Raw genomic sequence first — 20,871 nt, 5'->3', positions numbered from 1 at the left:
CGCCCGCCGCCGAGGCGCGAGTCATGATGCGTACCTTCTGGCGGGGCACACGTCCAGCAGACAGCAGACGGCGCGGCAGACGGGGCAGCTCCCCCGGGAGGAGAGCCACGTGTCGGGCGCCGCGCCCGCCGCCGAGGCGCGAGTCATGATGCGTACCTTCTGGCGGGGCACACGTCCAGCAGACAGCAGACGGCGCGGCAGACGGGGCAGCTCCCCCGGGAGGAGAGCCACGTGTCGGGCGCCGCGCCCGCCGCCGAGGCGCGAGTCATGATGCGTACCTTCTGGCGGGGCACACGTCCAGCAGACAGCAGACGGCGCGGCAGACGGGGCAGCTCCCCCGGGAGGAGAGCCACGTGTCGGGCGCCGCGCCCGCCGCCGAGGCGCGAGTCATGATGCGTACCTTCTGGCGGGGCACACGTCCAGCAGACAGCAGACGGCGCGGCAGACGGGGCAGCTCCCCCGGGAGGAGAGCCACGTGTCGGGCGCCGCGCCCGCCGCCGAGGCGCGAGTCATGATGCGTACCTTCTGGCGGGGCACACGTCCAGCAGACAGCAGACGGCGCGGCAGACGGGGCAGCTCCCCCGGGAGGAGAGCCACGTGTCGGGCGCCGCGCCCGCCGCCGAGGCGCGAGTCATGATGCGTACCTTCTGGCGGGGCACACGTCCAGCAGACAGCAGACGGCGCGGCAGACGGGGCAGCTCCCCCGGGAGGAGAGCCACGTGTCGGGCGCCGCGCCCGCCGCCGAGGCGCGAGTCATGATGCGTACCTTCTGGCGGGGCACACGTCCAGCAGACAGCAGACGGCGCGGCAGACGGGGCAGCTCCCCCGGGAGGAGAGCCACGTGTCGGGCGCCGCGCCCGCCGCCGAGGCGCGAGTCATGATGCGTACCTTCTGGCGGGGCACACGTCCAGCAGACAGCAGACGGCGCGGCAGACGGGGCAGCTCCCCCGGGAGGAGAGCCACGTGTCGGGCGCCGCGCCCGCCGCCGAGGCGCGAGTCATGATGCGTACCTTCTGGCGGGGCACACGTCCAGCAGACAGCAGACGGCGCGGCAGACGGGGCAGCTCCCCCGGGAGGAGAGCCACGTGTCGGGCGCCGCGCCCGCCGCCGAGGCGCGAGTCATGATGCGTACCTTCTGGCGGGGCACACGTCCAGCAGACAGCAGACGGCGCGGCAGACGGGGCAGCTCCCCCGGGAGGAGAGCCACGTGTCGGGCGCCGCGCCCGCCGCCGAGGCGCGAGTCATGATGCGTACCTTCTGGCGAGGCACACGTCCAGCAGACAGCAGACGGCGCGGCAGACGGGGCAGCTCCCCCGGGAGGAGAGCCACGTGTCGGGCGCCGCGCCCGCCGCCGAGGCGCGAGTCATGATGCGTACCTTCTGGCGGGGCACACGTCCAGCAGACAGCAGACGGCGCGGCAGACGGGGCAGCTCCCCCGGGAGGAGAGCCACGTGTCGGGCGCCGCGCCCGCCGCCGAGGCGCGAGTCATGATGCGTACCTTCTGGCGGGGCACACGTCCAGCAGACAGCAGACGGCGCGGCAGACGGGGCAGCTCCCCCGGGAGGAGAGCCACGTGTCGGGCGCCGCGCCCGCCGCCGAGGCGCGAGTCATGATGCGTACCTTCTGGCGGGGCACACGTCCAGCAGACAGCAGACGGCGCGGCAGACGGGGCAGCTCCCCCGGGAGGAGAGCCACGTGTCGGGCGCCGCGCCCGCCGCCGAGGCGCGAGTCATGATGCGTACCTTCTGGCGGGGCACACGTCCAGCAGACAGCAGACGGCGCGGCAGACGGGGCAGCTCCCCCGGGAGGAGAGCCACGTGTCGGGCGCCGCGCCCGCCGCCGAGGCGCGAGTCATGATGCGTACCTTCTGGCGGGGCACACGTCCAGCAGACAGCAGACGGCGCGGCAGACGGGGCAGCTCCCCCGGGAGGAGAGCCACGTGTCGGGCGCCGCGCCCGCCGCCGAGGCGCGAGTCATGATGCGTACCTTCTGGCGGGGCACACGTCCAGCAGACAGCAGACGGCGCGGCAGACGGGGCAGCTCCCCCGGGAGGAGAGCCACGTGTCGGGCGCCGCGCCCGCCGCCGAGGCGCGAGTCATGATGCGTACCTTCTGGCGGGGCACACGTCCAGCAGACAGCAGACGGCGCGGCAGACGGGGCAGCTCCCCCGGGAGGAGAGCCACGTGTCGGGCGCCGCGCCCGCCGCCGAGGCGCGCGCCGCCCACCAGCGCGCCATGCACGACGCGCACCACAGCACTCTGCCGATACAATCACACCGACACCACCCCTCTACATACAACTTACACTATGTAGTAACGTCACCGTAAATGTCTAATTCCTAGGGAAATATGTATAACAAAGAGGCACACCTTTCGAGCGACGATATTTCTAGTGTTAATATGAATGAAAAAATAAAAAAAATCAATCAAATTATCAATTATTATTGTGATCGATGAGATTATATCGCGGTAGACGCGTTTGTGTGATTTAATATTATGTACAAAACGCGAGGTAAATATTCGAGACTTCAAAAAGCTGCCACCATTACCAGTTACCATTTTACCATTGACTGCATACAGACGCGATAATGCGTCCGAAATGGCAATCGAAATTCGATCCTAAATGTATAAACATTAAAGTCGTTTTCTGGCTGGCAAACTTAGACTAGACTAGCCTTGTTGGTAAAAGTAAAGTAGCGATCCCACCTGCAATTGCATTGTTGGCACTCGGGAGGGCCCCCGACGAGGTGCGCGGGCGGCGAGTGGCAGCGCTTGCGCAGTTTCACATCGGCAGGGGCCTGCATGCAGCCGATGCATACTTCTAGCTCCTGACGTACACACAAACACTAGTTTCAAACAGCTTGGCAAAACAAATTATTTCCCTACAAGAAATAGGTTACATTTAACATTTAACAAATAATAAAACACAATATTATAACAAATATTAAAACAATTACAAAAATACAATATTTTCCAAGTTTATTGAGTCTTACTGAGAACTTACTGGCTCTCTACAAACTAAAATTAGAACCTCGGGTAACAACATTGTTCAGATACTAATACGAGCTTATATGAGGAATGTTCGGTTACCTCGTCCACGTAGTAGACAGGGTTCTGCTCTACATGCTGGTTAAAGACTGCCACGAAACGCTCCACCAGCGAAGGCAGGAGGGAGACGTGGGCCGGCACACGCACCGTCTGCGACAACCTGCACGAACAGACCAGTTAGCTGCAGTCAGCATCAAACGGACAGTGACGGCCAAATACAATCTGAAAACAACTTTAGGATAAAGGTGTCTGCGTAAGTATAATATTACTGCTATAATATTTTTCGTTAAGCCGCTCCACACACCTGCACCAGCTAGCGGTCGCCCTAAGCCTTTATAGGTATCATATGAGCCCAGTTATCTGAATAAAGTAAGCATTAACCAACCTTGGCTGCAAGTCACGTAGGGCCTGAGTGGTGATTCTGAACTTGAAGGCAGCTACATCATCTCGAGACGGCACTACTTGTATGTTCACATACTGTGTCTCTTCTTCTATGGATGCCGTGAGGTCGGGGATGTCTGTCTGTACATGAAATTATTTAAATTAATTGATGTTGACAGTGAACTAGCAAAAGAATCATTTAATCAATATATTTTAAACAATCTGATTTATATTTTCTGCTATAATTTGATTTTGACATTTTTGACCTAGTGTTAAATCATGAGGTCAATGCCATCTGAAAAGAAGAATTATGTATAAGAAGATTTAACTCAGGGACCGTATAACCGGTTTTATTAAATACCTGTATATAAACTGTCAAACGAATACCGGTTAAAATGTTATACCTATATTCGAATTAGAGGTATTGCTGTCATTCCGTTTTTGTCTTTATCGCTAAACTACACTAATTGACATAATGAAATACCGGTATTCATTAATACCTCAATAATAACAGGTATTCAGTATACCGGTAATGGTTATCGTATTTAATACCGGTATTCATTGCACTTGATCAAAGAGTAACCAAAAACTTTGCGACAAGAGGTTAAAGTTGTTGTTAAGTCCTCATGCTAATATTGATCGCAGTACAAGCGAAATATTTCATAATTTAACCACGAGCGTAGCAAGTGGTTCGAAATTGCGACCGTTTCAAAGCACGAGGTTAATGAATGAATTAATGAAAAGAATTAACCCCAGAAAACATTTACATATGAAATATGAGCGCCGCGCCGGCGCGCCGCCGCCGCCATCAAAATTTTCGCGCCGCCGCCGCCGCCAAAATTTTCGCGTCGCCGCTGCCGACACTGCGCTATCGCCGTGGCATCGGCGTGACCTTGTTAGATACTAGAGTCTGTCTAAGCTAACTTTGCACCGATTTGAACAGAACAAAGTGAGGGAGTGTTATTATAATATAAACGTCATATTTTCATAGAAATTTGACATTAACGATGATATTTACACACGTTGTCGTTGCAAATGGTATGCAGATTAGTTTGATCCGGAATTCATTGCTTTTATATAAGGTGCTAACAAATTACAGCTTGGCAAAAAGAGTAGAAATTAAAAAGTGGCAACACTGTAGTGTCGTCCCGTTTTCTTATATAAATTGGTTTGAAAGGGACGACACTACAATGTTGCCACTTTTTAATTTCTACTCTTTTTTGCCAAGCTGTAGGTATCGATATTTTAAGAGATGGTACTTTATATAAAAACAGTTAACTTTAAATAGAAATCAAGAAAACTTTTCAAATCATATTTTTGTTTTATTTACCGAACAAAAAAATAAATTAAAATTATATTAATAAAATTAATTAAAAATAATCATTACGTGCATTTAACCACATAAAGAAAAAATACATAGAGTGCTCATGCAAAGTGCCAGGGCAAAGAATAGGGAGGGCCTCTATAATATGCTTGAAAATGCCAAAAACGATAAACAGATCTTTAAAATCGCCAAACAGAGACATCAAGACGCTCGCGATACCAAGGCAGTCAAGTATATAAAGGATCTCCAAGGAACCATCCTTACATCTGATAAGGAGATAAACAAGAGGTGGAAAGAGTATTACTCAAACTTGCTGAATGAGACATACCCATGCGAACCAATTGCTCAGCTACCAATAGTCAAAGGACCGTGGCCAATCATTACATCTGACGAAGTCAAGGCAGCTGTTAGTAAAATGGCAAACAACAAAGCCGTTGGCCCGGACAACCTACCAGCCGAACTGTGGAAGAAATTGGGTGACACCGGAGTGTACTTTTTGACAAGTCTTTTTAACAAATTTCCATTGGATGGCATTCCTGAGGCATGGAGGAAGAGCTTCCTAGTGCCATTTTATAAAAATAAAGGCGATATAAGGTTGTGTGGGAACTACCGTGCCATCAAACTGCTATCACCAAACGTCGGACTATAGGGGGCAGTTTGAGGGCAAGGTAAGGTTTACAAAAAAATCTTAACTTACGAGTATTATAATGTACCTAGTATTTGTAACATAGTTAATTAAATTAGTTACCCGTTATCATTTATTCATCTTTAATATGTAAATACTCTTTGAAGTGATGACTGATAGTGATAGCCCACTGAAGTGGCCACTTAAAAAACAAATAAATAGCTGACATGGCATGCGTCATTATGACTGTTGTTCATACTTATATTTGTTGGTAGAGTGCCGTCTAATCAATAGAAAGATTTGCTTTATTTGTTACATTATAAATACTAGGTACCAAATACTAAGTACAAATACTCGAAAGTGAATTGATTGATTTGCGAACCTTACCTATCATTCTGACATGCCACGAAAATGCCCGCTGGAGTCCGACGTATGGCTATCACACAGTTTTAAGATTTGGGAACGAGTTCTGGACCAAAGACTTCGCAAACTAACATCAGTGACAGAAAATCAGTGCGGCTTTGTCACCGGGAAATCAACAACCGACGCAATCCACACCATCCGTATTTTAATGGAAGCCTACAGGGACAACAAGAAAGACTTACACATGGTCTTTATAGACCTGGAAAAAGCGTTCGACCGAATCCCGAGACCTCTGATTTGGCAGGCGTTGCGGTACCAGAGGGTCCCCGAATGTTACATACGGATGATAGTTGACATGTACAGGAACGCCACCACAAAAGTAAGATGTTCAGCGGGAATGGGTGATGAGTTTCACGTAAATGTTGGAGTTCACCAAGGGTCAGCTCTCAGCCCGCTTTTATTTAACCTCGTTATGGACTACCTCACGTCTAATATCCAGAAACCAACACCTTGGAACCTTCTATACGCAGACGATATTGTCCTCATAGATGAAGAGCCAAGAACACTCCAAAGAACGCTGGAAAGCTGGAGGTCAGCCCTAGAAAAAGCGGGATTGAGAATAAGCAGAGAGAAAACTGAATATATGCACTGCAATTTTGCCAACGGACAAGCCCAACACACCCTACACCTACAAAATACTGCGCTTAAAACTGTGCAAAACTTTAAGTACCTAGGCAGTGTAATAACCAAGGACGGCTACATAGACAACGACGTAGCGCATCGTAAAAGTACGGGCTGGCAAAAGTGGAGGGAGCTTACAGGAGTACTCTGTGACCCGAGGATGCCCATCCGCGTAAAGGGAAAAGTGTACAAAACCGCTGTCAGACCAGCAATGTTATATGGCGCCGAATGCTGGCCTCTCAAGAAGCAACAATCCGACCAACTTCACGTCGCTGAAATGCGAATGCTTAGGTGGTCTGCAGGAGTGACACTCGTGGACAAAGTGCCGAACCGTTACATAAGAGGCTCGTTCAAAATAAGACCCATACAGGACAAGCTAACGGAAACACGACTCCGATGGTACGGTCATGTCATGAGAAGGCCGGAGGACCACATGACTAGAAAGGTGCTAGAGTGCATGAAAGAACCGAAAAGGAGTGGACGACCCCGACTTACATGGATGTCTGTAGTTAGGAAAGACCTAGAGAATAAGAATATAGATCCAACGACGACCCGGAACAGATATAACTGGAGAAAATTGATTAGGAGAGCCGACCCCAAATAAAAGTGGGATAAGGCCGGAAGAAGAAGAAGAAGACATAGAGTGCTCATGCTCACTCCATACATCAGTTTTGGTACCAAAAATACTATTCTTTTCGTAGTCAACATTAGTATCGAGTAACGGAATTATCAGTACTGCTACTTGACAATAGATGTTGCACCGACCGAAAAGTCTAATGCTCAACAACTTTCAGCTAATATTAAACAAGGATTAACTGGAACTTATTTTCAACTCCTTCTGCTTTAATATTAGTTGTAAATAGTTGTTCAATACAATTTTCGTGAGTCGCAACATTTGAGACATCTAGTATCAAGTAGCGGTACTGATAATTCCGCTACTCGATGCTAAATGTCAATTACGAAAATAATAGTCTTTTTGGTACCAAAACTGGTGTATGGAGTGAGCACTCTATGCTTACTATATTTGTCTAAGATTTAACTGACAAGATGTTTAACACTTTCTGTTTTGCCAACAATTGTTTGTGTTAAATGTCATTATCATCAACGTGTCATTTCATTTATCAACGTGAAGTGGCCAGTTAAAAAGAGGTCTCATTTAATTATCTCATTAACAGGGTGTTTTTACGTAGCAAATTTGTTTTCCAATTTTCTCAAAGAACATCATAAAACCTAAATGTTTCATACTTAAATATACTCCAGGAGTCGAGTATTATCAGCTGTAAAAATATTGGTAGCTAATTTGTTAGCACCTTATATTAAGTTCGGATATATAACTTTTTTGGCTAATATATATTAGACTGCATGCTTTCTCTTGTCTATGCTTAAGCTAAACATGTGGCAGTAGTTAGCGATTTGGTGGCCAGGCAATGTCAATGAATAAGAAATAGGTGATATGGAGTCTAACCTAATACGTCTATTCCAGAACATATCCTCAACAATTGAATGTAAAGGTATGAGCACGATAGTTGAAGTCACGCACACAACAACAAAATCATGTAATGACAGTGAGATTTTGAAATTAATATTCTTTTTAGGCTTCCGTATTTCGTACCAATATCAAGTTGATATCAACTGTAAAAAAGTTTCTTGAAGGTTTTTTTTATAGGCTTTTAATATCGTACGTTTAAGTCGCATTCACTCATTGATTCATTCATACTATTTTTGCGATTAGTAGGTACTCTGTGCGAGCAGTGTGTGTAATCATTCACCTCTCCTGGCGATACGTACATATAATAACTATTATATTTGACTATAGCTACCCGCACTGACTTCGCACGGATAACACAAAACCTTAACAAATTGTACACCTAAACTAAAGCTTCCTCAAAAATCTTTCTATTGATAGCTGAAATCCGCTTGAAAATCAGTTGAGTAGGTTTTGAGTTCATCGTGAACATACATTCATATAGTTACAGACAGACGCGGCGGGAGACTTTGTTTTATAAGGTGTAGTGAATTAGTGATAAATTCAATTAACAGTAACCTCACAATATAAAGATGTTCATTGTGCTGCTTATCTACAGTTCATGGCATGAAAAACTTTTTTCCTACCATAATTCAATAAATAATCCTTGAAATTAAAAGGTTTGAATTCTCTTCGCATAAACCAAGTTTTCAAGGCTACGCCGCCGATTCGCCGCCACCGCCAACTAATTTTGACCGGCGAACCGTCGCCGGCTAAATGCCTATCGGGCGGCGCTAGACGTGCGCGCCGGTCGAAAATAATTGGGCAACGGCGCGCCACCAAAAAATCCACGGCGGCGGCGTGGAATTTTTCAACTTTTCAATATTAAGACGTATAATGAAAAGTCATGCTTAACCCTTAAATCGACAAGGGAAAAAATCTTAAAAAACTGTGTTAGTATCATTTTTTCGGTGTTATTATCTTATTAGGTATGTGGTTGTTTATTGTAGAAAAATCATGAAAAAAATCTATTTATAATAGTTTCGAAAAAAACATAGGTATAACAAATATGTTGGATGTTGCCAGGTTCGGTGTAAATAAAAAGATACGCTGCATAATGAAAAGACGTCTAGTATTTTGGACGTTGCCGAATATACAGTATGTACTTTATATGCATAAGGTTTTTTTTTGTCAATATCATGTTTTTTTTTAAATTATTATAGAATAATTGCTTTTAATTACAAATACACTTACTGATAATGTCAACTTATGTTATGAACTAAAGTAAAACCTACTATTTTTATATTTTTCCAAAAAGTTTATAGCTCGTAGGTGGTAAAATTTTACCAGTCATTGCCCATATAACCATTCCAGTCGCAGAATCATCAAAGTGGTAACTAAATGTCAGATGTGTCGTAACAGAGTCCACACAATGTGTCTAGAATTGTTTCGAAACAAAGTGTCGTCGCCGTGTGTACACTTTTCCGTAACAAGGTGTCGACACATTTGTGTGCACTTTGCGTGCGGTTTGCGACTAAATCTGACAGCAAATTTGTGACAGCAAATGTCAATATAAAATACCTCTTGAAAACCAAGGTTTGTCAAACTACTATTAGTGTCTCGTGTGCTCGTAAGTCATCATGGGCGATGCAAATGATAATAATCGACCAAAACCATATAAACACCCAACACCCGTCAACCTTTTACAGAAAAGTTTTTAAAGAAATGCAATAAGCTACTTAGGTCAGCCAACGAATGCTCAAAAAAGTTGTAGAGGGAAATGCTCGGAACACAATTTTTGACTCTGTAACTTGGTTTGGACAAGTTAGGAGGTGAACATATCAAAAGTCCCCGGCCGTAGCCCTTGAGAGGGGGGAAAAGAGGGGGCTTTGAATGTCCCATTTTCCGGTTTTTCGATTATATCTCGGAAACTATGCATCTTAGCGACATGGCCACTTATACCAAATGAAAGTTAATTTAATTTGTTACAAGTTTATTCAGTCAATTTTTTCGATATGTTGAATAGTTTTTGAGATCTTGAAAGTTTATTTAGGGCTCTCAATTTTATCTTGATATATCTACATCAGTGAAGGTGCTAGGCCGTGTATGGTATCGTTTTCCTATAAATCTGGGTTGCTGAATCCATTTAAGGTATCACATTGAAACCATTCCACAAAATTAAAAAAATCTTTTTAGGGTTCCGTACCTCAAAAGCAAAAAACGGAATCCTTATAGGATCACTCGTGCGTCTGTATGTCTGTCTGTCTGAATACAGAAAATAGTTCTTTACCTATAGATGACAGGAAAACCTATTAGAAATGTGCAGTCAAGCGCGAGTCGGACTTAATGTAACCCTTAATACGCGAGTCCGACTCGCACTTGGTCGGTTTTTTTTAAACTCCTCTTGACGCTTAACCGCTGAACCGATTTTGTTGAAATTTGGTATAGAAATAGTTTGCGTCCCGGAACAGGATATAGGATAGATCTTATAACCAAAATCATCTTTTGAAGGTGTGAAAAGTGGCGCGGAAATTTGTACGGGAAATCAATAACCGCTGAACCGATTTATATTAAATTTGGGATGGTCTACATCTTTGATTTAGTTAAAAATGATTAAAAAAAAACATGACTTCAAACCTAAACTATTTTCTGTATTCAGACAGACAGACATACAGACGCACGAGTGATCCTATAAGGATTCCGTTTTTTGCTTTTGAGGTATTACCTTCAAGAAGTCAATTCTGAATTCCCCCCTACACCTCATTTCACACCTTTGAAGGATGATTTTTGAGATAACTTATTATGTCCTGTCTCGGGACTCAAAATATATGTGTACTAAATTTAAATTAAAACTGTTCAGCAGTTTAAGCGTGAAGAGGAGTTTAAAAGAAAGTAAGTTTATATGTTTTTACTTTGGAATGGTGTCAATGTGATACCATAACTAAATTTGGTACTGCGAATTTATACGAAAACGATACCAAACATGGCCTCGTAGCTTTACTGTTGTAGAAGTCAAAATAAAATTGAGAGCCCTAAATTCTTATTACTTGACCAAACTTGTGTAGAAGGAAAAGGAAAAATAAAAGTCTTCGGCAGGAATATAAGACACAAATATATTTTTTTTTGCGTTACTATTTCAATTATCAAATATAAACATACCTTGATTATATTATTCTAGTGAGATCCTCACAGATAAACAAAAACATTTACTTAAAAAATTACAAGGTCGAAATGTCACGGAACTTGTGAGAGTAATACGTGAAAAATAAAAACTTTTATGACAAAAAAATCTGGACACAATTTAAGAAGCATCCCATTGCGTCGAGGAATCATCTGTATTTTTGCTTGTTTCATTACATCCTCGCTTCTTTTTTTGTCCTTTGTATTCTGTAGCAATTTGTTAGATCTGAAAATAAAGATAACTTGCGTCGTCACGGATGTCGATTTATAGGTTTTAGGGAGTGCAGAATTCGAAAACGATGATCAGTTTATAATCCAAGATGGCCGCTACGTATTTTGTCATAAAAGTCGTCATGAATATCGTTTTATAGGTTTTAGGAAGTGCCGATTTCGAAAATGATGACCAGTTTGGAATCCAAGATGTGTGCCGTGCACTTTGTCATAAAAGTCGTCATGGATATCGTTTTATAGGTTTCAGGGAGTGCAGAATTCGAAAATGATGACCATTTTGGATTCCAAGATATCTGCCGTGCACTTTGTCATATAAGCCGTCATAGATGTTGATTTATAGGTGTTAGGAAGAGCAGATTTCGAAAATGATGACCATGACCAACAAAACGACATCCATGTCGACTTTTAACATAGTGCATGGCCGCCATCTTCGATTCCAAAATCGTTATTATTTTCGAAATCTGCGCTCCCTAAAACCTATAAAACGACAGCCATGACGACTTTAATGACATACTGCATGGCCGCCATTTTGGATTCCAAAATGGTCATCATTTTCGAAATCAGGGCCCCTTAAAACCTATAAAACGACACCCATGACAACTTTTATGACATAGTACGTGGCCGCCATTTTGGATTCCATAATGGCCATCATTTTCGAAATCTGCGTCCCCTAAAACCTACAAAACGACATCCATCACGACTTTTATGACATAGTGCATGGCCGCCATGTTGGAATCCAAAATGGTCATCGTTTTCGAAATCTGCGCCCCCCAAAACCTATAAAACGACACCCATGACGACTTTTATGACATAGTGCATGGCCGCCATTCTGGATTCCAAAATGGTCATCATTTTCGAAAGAAAACCTATAAAACGACATCCATGACGACTTTTATGACATAGTGCATGGCCGCCATCTTGGAATCCAAATTGGTCATCGTTTTCGAAATCTGCGCCCCTTAAAACCTATAAAACGACACCCATGACGACTTTTATGACATAGTGCATGGCCACCATTTTGGAATCTAAAATGGTCATCATTTTCTAAATCTGCGCCCCCCAAAACCTATAAAACGACACCCATGACGACTTTTATTACATAGTGCATGGCCGCCATTTTGGATTTCAAAATGGTCATCATTTTCTAAATCGGGGCCCCCTAAAACCTATAAAACGACATCCATGACGACTTTTATGACATAGTGCATGGCCGCCATCTTGGAATCCAAAATGGTCATCATTTTTGAAATCTGCGCCTCCTAAAACCTATAAAACGACACCCCTGACGACTTTTATGGCATAGTGCATGGCCGCCATTTTGGATTCCAAAATGGTCATCATTTTCAAAATTGGGGCCCCCTAAAACGTATAAAACGACATCCATGACGACTTTTATGACACAGTGCATGGCCGCCATTTTGGATTCCAAAATGGTCATCATTTTCGAAATCGGCACTCCCTAAAACCTATCAATCGACACCCATCTCGACTTTTATGACAAAGTGTTTGGCTACCATCTGCATGCAAGACATTTCTATTATTTTTACGTACAAAAATGGCCCCCTGTAAACTTCCAACCGAGATTTAATCGATAATTTATTCGATTAATGTTCAGATTAATTCAATTTCAATCTATGTTAGGTCGACTAAACTAATCGTGATTAAAATTTGAGGATTAACTTTTTTTATTCCATTAATTAGTCGAATAAACAGTTAATCTATTAAGTCCCATCTCTGACCACGTCATTTTTACACTTTGAGAATATCTGAAAACAAATGAACACAAGGAGCCATTTTGCAAATCCAGTAACTTTGTTATTACTTTTGACAGCGCGTGTCATGTGTCTACACAGAGTCGACACAAAGTCGAAACATTTGCGACTACTTTGTGACTGCAATATTTCTCAGCCTTAAACCATATTTATACATCATAATTAACAAGTTTCGTAGTATGTAAAGCGTTATTTCTGTTATTTAAGTATAGTATACGCATCGAAGTACTAAAAATGCATCAAATAATACATTTATGAACACAAGCACTGAGAAGTAAACAATTTCATTTCCGGCTAAACTAAAACAATGTGGTGGCGCGTTGATTATATTACACTTAGTTTATCAAATCACTCGAGCAGTTTAATTCCCCATAATAATTTAAGTCCTATTGTAATATAAATGCAAACAATATATAATTACGTCTTGTAATCCGTTTTAGAGATGGCGTATTAATGTCACTTATTTTTATTTAACTATTTTTACATCTGACAGTTTCCATTTGACAGGAACAAAATGAACGAATGAACGAATGATTTTGGCATAAAGTAGTCGCAAACCCGAAACAATGTGTGCACACGGCGACCACACTTTATGTCACTTTGTGTCATGTGTCGACCCTTCCCCATTTCTGGTAACTGTGTCGACACGGCGACGACTCTGCGACTGGAATTGTGACCGAAACAGACGGTGTCGACACAAGATGTGTCTACACCGCGTCGTAACGGCGACTGGATATGGTTGTATGGGTGGCGTCATTTTATTAACATTAAATCAAACTTAGCGGGGTATCGTAGGATGCAGCAACATCTGAACAATGGTATACAATAATGCATGTAATTTTATCAATATTTTCGTAAGAACTTTCTTAAATGAAATCGGGTCTGTCTCTTGATGTCTTGATGAACGCACAGGAAAAAAAATCCGTAATAATATTTTTTTATCTATTTGGTTCATTACGTTGTAATAAGACAAAAAATGACTTAGTATGGTGTTGGTGCGACATAAAATAGTAGAAATTCAATTATATAACCAGAAAAATTCCGTAAGTACGTAATTATTGCCATTTTTAAGTAAGTATTTTACGTCAAAAATGTGAGAGTTACGTAGGAAGTGGCGCCCGCAATAATTTTCAACTATTTCTTATCGGACTATAACCTATTACATATTTTAACGCTGCATAATACTGTCTTATAAAAAAATATTCGGCGCGAATTTTAAACTACCGGCGGCGGCGGCGGCGCGCGTACTCCTTATGGCGGCGGCGCGCACGTCTAATCAGCGCTCATATCTTTGAGATTATAAACTGGGTCTCTATTGTTTCCCAAATAGTTTTAAGTCATAATGTATTGTTTGTCCGAATTTCCGTTAGTCATAATTGGTTTTTCTCAGAAACGCGTAACTTTTCAGGATTGTCACAAAACAAAGCTAACCTAACCTATCCTATCTATAGAATATCTTTACGAAAATCCTGAAAAGTTAATGGTTTCAGTTTTATGACTAACGATAATATGACAAACAATACATTATGACTTAAAACTTTATGGGAAACAAAGGGACCCCTTATAAACTACATACATAATAAAATACAATTAAATCAACAATTAAAAAACAATTAAAAGAATCAAATGAACGCTATTAAAAATGTATTCGTCAAAATCATCACCTAACAGCTAATTTCACCAGCAACATGAAAACGGGCATTCTAAGATCCGAATCTTAAGTATTTACAACTTTACAAGCGGGCCGGACAACGTCCTTGACGAGTAGCGAAGGAACGAATCGTGGTACTACTACAACCGGTATTGGCACTTACTTATTACCGGTAATAGCTTTAGGAGTAAACTATCAAATAGTGGTATTTGTTGTCAATTGGCTAAACCGATAACACTATTGAATACCGGTATTCGAATACCTCTATTCGGAGCTTAAGTGATATAAATACCCAAATTCAAATTACACCGGTTATACCTCAATAATAACCTGTAGTCAGAATACCGGTAACGGTCCCTGATTTAACTATAAATTATAAACATAATAACAACCTTGCGATTTTCACTAAACTTATTACTTATCATTTTAAACAATTATTATCTTCCCAGTCCTAATAGTAAATTGGTTTTCAAATAAATTGTAGAGATATATATATGAGTATAGATTCTGTATTTTTATATAGTTGTAGGTACCTATGTAGATATTGACATATAACCTTAAGAATGTATATCAAAACACTGTAACAACAGTAACTCACATCAGTAGCGACAAGACCACAGTCACTCTGTTTGATGACAAACAGGTTGTAGGAAGTGACTTTGATGAGCCACGTCTCCGTCGCCACCAGCTTGCTGGTCGCCGTCAGCGGGAGGGACACCTTGTCCACACTGTTATACAAAGAGCTATAAGTTGTTAAACTTTACTTCATCTTACTTCACTATATGAATAGGAAAAGGAACCCTCAACTTCGTTTTGATAATAATAATTCACACATTGTGTCTTCGTTTACCCTCTAAATTCTGTATTCAATTGCGCAGCGACCACCCTCCAGTCACTACCCTCCGTCACGTACGGGATCAGCGGCGCCACGGCCGGGTGCTTTGTCTTGCTCTCCCACCAACACACTATCTTATACACCATGAGCAGCGGCAGGATCGCCGTGCCCGCGAACCCCGCCAGTAACCACGCACTACGCTCGCCACCGAAATACAAACACAGAATATAGCCCATAGGCAACGCCGAGTGTATCAAAGCAGTTATAGTTATCCGCTTCATGTGGTAACCCACGAAGTTTACGTTCTCGGAGCCGAGGTAGCTCTCGAAGAGTTGGGCTATCGTGAAACCGGCCGAGACGAACTCGGTAGGAGGGTACACCACGCATATTGAGAAAAGCAGGTAGACTAGAGTTATTAGCACGTCCATTGTTATAATCAAAATATTAATTCATTGGTAAATACTAAATTGTATAAACTTATTTGATTTTAAAGATTAATTTGCCTTGTAAAGGTAATAAAAACGAAGAAGGATGCGTATCGTATTTTTGAAGTATTTTGGAGCACTCAATGTCAATGTCAAAATAATGACAGTGACAGCTGCAGCTGATTGGTTTTGGTTCGGATTGTGACTTTTTATTAGAGCAACCGAATGTTCTTGTTGGTGACTACTACAGTTAATTCAATATCTGAAATATCTTGGAGCTATCAATGTTACCAGTTTATGACATTTCCCAAAAAGTATGGTATTATAAAGGCCAATCTTTACTTATTAAAATTATTTGCAGTAAACGGTATGATTCTCTGGTCTCCACACCTGTCAATGCGGAATCTGCAAAAGCTAAGTGTCATGGCTGTAAACCTACATTCACGAGTTACGTCCTCCATATGGGCGTTAAAACGTTCGTTCGTTAGTCTGTATTCTCCTATCGGCGACTCCGGCTACGTTTGACTACTGCGAGCGTTTTTAATATTTGGAACCGACCTAAAATCAAGGCCTGTTCACTTCCTAAGAAAGTTATGTCCCTAAATAATTGCGCATGTGTGCGCCTGAAGCTTCTATGTGCGCCTCAGAGAAAAAGTTGCGAGTAATAAAAATAAAAACATTTTTCTACAGCAACATTGCTCCCAACTCTGATTTAAATTATCACGTATTTTATACATAATTAATCATAAAACGGGACTTAAAACGCTTAAAACTTAATTACACGCGATTAAGTTTTATAATGAATATTTGCATCCAACTGTCTTTATCAATGTTCATAAAATATATGGAGGGTAGGTACGTCTAACTACCATAATAAAAAATATATATTTGTCAATGACTCTGTCCAACTGCTGTGGTTAAAGTCACGTTAAAGTTCATAACGAAAATTGTATTTATTAAATCTTTAAATAATAAATACAACGTAGCGGTACAACCACTTAATTAAGACTGTAAGTCTGTACCTACATAGATTACAGCAATGCACATAGAAAATGTGCTAAATGCGGAGCAACGGCTGTTGAAGCAGCCAGAGTGAAATTTATACAGCTTTAGTGGGTTCAGAAGGAACCGAGTCATAACGCATCTGGAAAGCGTATTTAATTAACCGTGAAGAAATGTATCAATACAAGTTGGAAATCTGTGTAAAATGCCGTGTGTAAAGTGTAGTGTATCTGTGTGTAAAGTGTAATAGGTAGGCATGCCTAATGTTATTTGTATAATTATGAAAACTTTGTGAATGCGCTTTATTAATGTCTATTTTTTATTAAGATGCCAGTTTTCAGTGTATATTTCTATAAGTAAAACATTTTTTTAATAAATAATACAATATTATAAATACAGTAGAGTCCGGTTATAACGACGCCCAAGGGACCGATGATATTACGTCGTACTAACCGGAAGTCGTACAAAACGAACTGCCAATTTACATATATTTTTTTTAATCAAAAATCATTTTGTATTTATTAATACGTATGCGACAATCAAAGAAATAAGAAAACATTTCTTTAAAAATATTTTTTTACGTTAGTATTACGACACCTTGCCAAAATGGAGAGACTTGTGTGTTTAGTTAGAAGAAGCCACTTTTCAAGGTACGTGTACTCACTCGTCATCCGCAAATTACTCGAATCCCGTAAAATAAAAAGTCGTAATTCTTCTGTCTGGAGATCTAATCAAGATGACGTTGTTTTATCATCACACAGTTCCTATGGCCACTTTCTGTGTCCATCATCAGATCAGCTCGAAGGTACCTACCAAAATATTGCATTGTTACCCAACTTTCATAATTATGTGTGTGAAGTTTAAGCTCAATTAAAAAATGGGAGTTGGTTTTATTTAGTTTGCAAGTTTACGAAAAGTCACATGACTATTTCATCTCGCTCCGTATAGGCAAAAGGGGGGAGGGGAGTTAGGTGCGCTAGACGGAGTAAGCTTCTTACCAACAATTTATTCGTAATAAGAAAAAAAAACCGACTTCTTTGGGGGCCGGTGAAAGATTATAGTAGATAGTACACTATGTAGAAAAGGAGGTAAAACCACCCATTTTTCTACTAGCATTTCGCTTCTGTAATGGCTCCTCTACAGGATGGGCCAACGCCGGCCACTCCAAGGGACGCAGCCATGCGGTAGAAAGAGATAGCAATATTACTTGCTCCCTCTAACGCATAAATGCGTCCCTTGGAGTGGCCGGCGTTGGCCCATCGTGTAGAGGAGCCATAAGGGTCGTAGTTCTAGCCTAACCTAACCCACTTCTCAGATAGCAGTTCGGTTCTGTGAGGATAGCAGTTCGAACCTAATCAAACCCACTTTTCAAGTAGCATTCCGTTTCTGTAAGGCTCGCAGTTTCAACCTAACCTAACCCTTGTTCGGTTCTGTGAGGATCGCAGTTCAAACCTAACCTAACCCACTTAATGGCGCATGCGGTGCGGTGTACGGGGGTTTAAGCGGGAGGGGTTAGTAAGATTGGCATCATCATACTTTATACCTAAATTTTATGGTAGGTAATCATAGTGGTTTATTTAGTTAAGGTATCATAGTGGTTTTCCGGGCCAAGGTCCGGGTCCGAGTCCGGGTCCGAGTCCGAGTCCGAGTCCGGGTCCGAGTCCGGGTCCGAGTCAGGATCCGAGTCCGGGTCCGAGTCCGGATCCGAATTTGGATCCGAGTCCAGGTCCGGGTCCGGGTATGAGTCCGAGTCCGGGTCCCAGTCCAAGTCAAAGTCGAAATTCGTAATCACCAGACGTGTACCATGCGTCGTTGAAGAGTTCTGTTTTGGTCATCATCAGCAGTTCCACTTCATCAAATGCGACAGTTTTTAATGTAAGTGCTTGATTTTATGATGAAAATACAGAAAATTCTATACGTATGCCTTTAAGATTTGAGGAGTTCCCTCGATTCCTTATGGATCCCATCATCAGAACTCGAGCTTGACAAAAGTGTGGCTTAAAAACTTAACTTGCTTAACGAACATAACGAAGAGGAAAAATCGCCAAACGTGAACTATGCGTCGTTGAAGAGTTCTGTTCTGATCATCATCAGCAGTTCCACTTCATCAAATGCGACAGTTTTTAATGAAAATGCTTGATTTTCTGATGTAAATACAAAAATCTCTATACGCATGCCTTTAAGATTTGAGGAGTTCCCTTGATTCCTCATGGATCCCATCATCAGAACTCGAGCTTGACAAAAATGTGTCTTAAAAACTTAACTTGCTTAACAAACATAACGAAGAGGACAAATCGCCAACCGTGAACTATGCGTCGTTGAAGAGTTCCGTTCTGATCATCATCAGCAGTTCCACTTCATCAAATGTCACTTTTTTGGATGTATATGCTTGATTCGTTGATAAAAAACCAAAAATCACTATGTGTGTGCCTTTAAGATTTGAGGAGTTCCCTCGATTCCTCATGGATCCCATCATCAGAACTGGGTTTTGACAAAAACGGGACCAATCTGTATGCATATACATTCAATCAAAAAAAGAATTTTCAAAATCGGTCCAGTAATGACGGAGTTATGGAGTAACAAACATAAAAAAAAATAAAAAAAATAAAAAAAAACATACAACCGAATTGATAACCTCCTTCTTTGAGATTTGGAAGTCGGTTAAAAACTACGTCGCTCGTCGTTGTAACCGGACTTGACGGACGGATTTTGTGTCAATTTCCGTCGTTAAAAGCAGTCGGTCGTTATAAGCGGAGTCGTTATAAACGGTTGTACTTTCATAGTAGCTTGTACTAAAACCAAACAAGTGCCTATACTTACGTCGCTATAAGCGGTTGGTTGTTATATGCGGAGTGGTACTAACCGGACTCTACTGTATAAACATGCCTTTTATTTAAATCAATTGATAATACCACAAACAAGGGTTTATTTGCATCTTTCATATATTTCGTGATATGAAGATAACAAATATGTTTATTAACAGAATTACTATATACCTATAATACCAATACCCGCCAGGCTAAACCGGTTGTCTTTAGTGTTTGGTACACAACGAAGGCGCTACTAGTATAAACGTATAAACGTTTGGGGACATTTTTTTGTATGGAGTTATCGTTCTTCTCCTAGTGAGTATTATATTCTTTGCCTAAAATATAATAACCTATATAAAAAAAGTTTTCCAAAATACCTAAAACTAATCTAGTAGAATTCTCATATCGATTTCTCGAATGATGCGACAGAATAGGCGACAAAATGTGTGCTTGTAAATTCCCCTATGTGTAAATACCTGTCAAATTTTCAGGAAAGATAACTAATGTAGTGTTTTCAGGGATTCATTTCCGTTTTCAAAAATCGAGCACAGCACAGTCATGTCGGAATTTAGAAGCGCAGTGACGTTATCATCTTATGTTACATAATCATAGACCTATTATTACATAGATGAGCTATACGCGTGCCTCCGTGAGGGACAAAACATACGCAAAGCGATAATATTAGAAACACGTGTTAACATTCCTGACAACATACCAAAAACAATCTACGTAATTCGATCGGGTTATTTGTTGCCTACCATAAAAAATACCATACAACATACAACACAGCCTGGATGCACCAAAAAAGGTAACACTTTGATTTGAAGTTCATCTTGCCAACAGTATGGTTGTCCTTTTTTGACAAATGGCATTTTATAAAGAGCGAGGAGAGAGAAGTGATATTAGTTGCTGTGAAGTCAAAGTGAACAGATAACGCTGGGGCCTTGATTTTTAGTGGAGAACAAACAAAAAGTGAGCCAACGGACTCACCACCAGGGATGCCGATGATCGGGCAAAGTGGACACGAAGGAGTCGGAAGGCGGACCCCGGATCCTCGCGCCCCGCGCGGGGGCACAACC

General features: G+C 42.2%; 1 protein-coding gene and 1 long non-coding RNA gene across 2 annotated transcripts in view; one reads left to right on the top strand and one right to left on the bottom strand.

Annotated features, from left to right (window-relative positions):
* Nucleotides 1-2,095: 2,095 nt before the first annotated feature.
* Nucleotides 2,096-16,107, bottom strand: LOC134666734 (E3 ubiquitin-protein ligase TM129). The gene is made up of 6 exons (XM_063523979.1): nucleotides 15,571-16,107; nucleotides 15,319-15,448; nucleotides 3,433-3,569; nucleotides 3,090-3,207; nucleotides 2,706-2,827; nucleotides 2,096-2,258 (listed from the first exon to the last, which is right to left on the bottom strand). The coding sequence occupies exons 1-6, from the start codon at nucleotides 15,981-15,983 to the stop codon at nucleotides 2,096-2,098; spliced, it is 1,083 nt and encodes a 360-aa protein (XP_063380049.1). The 5' UTR covers nucleotides 15,984-16,107.
* Nucleotides 16,108-19,155: 3,048 nt separating this feature from the next.
* Nucleotides 19,156-20,871, top strand: part of LOC134666865 (uncharacterized) — a 53,709-nt gene continuing 51,993 nt past the window's right edge. Inside the window, exon 1 of the long non-coding RNA XR_010098563.1 lies at nucleotides 19,156-19,228. This is a non-coding gene — a long non-coding RNA (uncharacterized LOC134666865). The remainder of the gene's footprint in view (nucleotides 19,229-20,871) is intronic.

The sequence above is a fragment of the Cydia fagiglandana genome, chromosome 8, assembly GCF_963556715.1.
Source record: "Cydia fagiglandana chromosome 8, ilCydFagi1.1, whole genome shotgun sequence".
In the NCBI taxonomy this organism is placed as follows: domain Eukaryota; kingdom Metazoa; phylum Arthropoda; class Insecta; order Lepidoptera; family Tortricidae; genus Cydia; species Cydia fagiglandana.
Note: the sequence above shows the minus strand (reverse complement) of the source record. Positions and strands in the feature narration are given on the sequence as shown.

Excerpts from the sequence above, each read along its gene's own strand:
- LOC134666734 (XM_063523979.1), bottom strand. The coding sequence starts at position 15,983 with ATGGACGTGCTAATAACTCTAGTCTACCTGCTTTTCTCAATATGCGTG. Across the intron at positions 3,208-3,432 it reads CTACGTGACTTGCAGCCAAG|GTTGTCGCAGACGGTGCGTG; the intron begins GTTGGTTAATGC and ends CTGTTCGTGCAG. Across the intron at positions 2,828-3,089 it reads CTGTCTACTACGTGGACGAG|GAGCTAGAAGTATGCATCGG; the intron begins GTAACCGAACAT and ends TGTGTACGTCAG.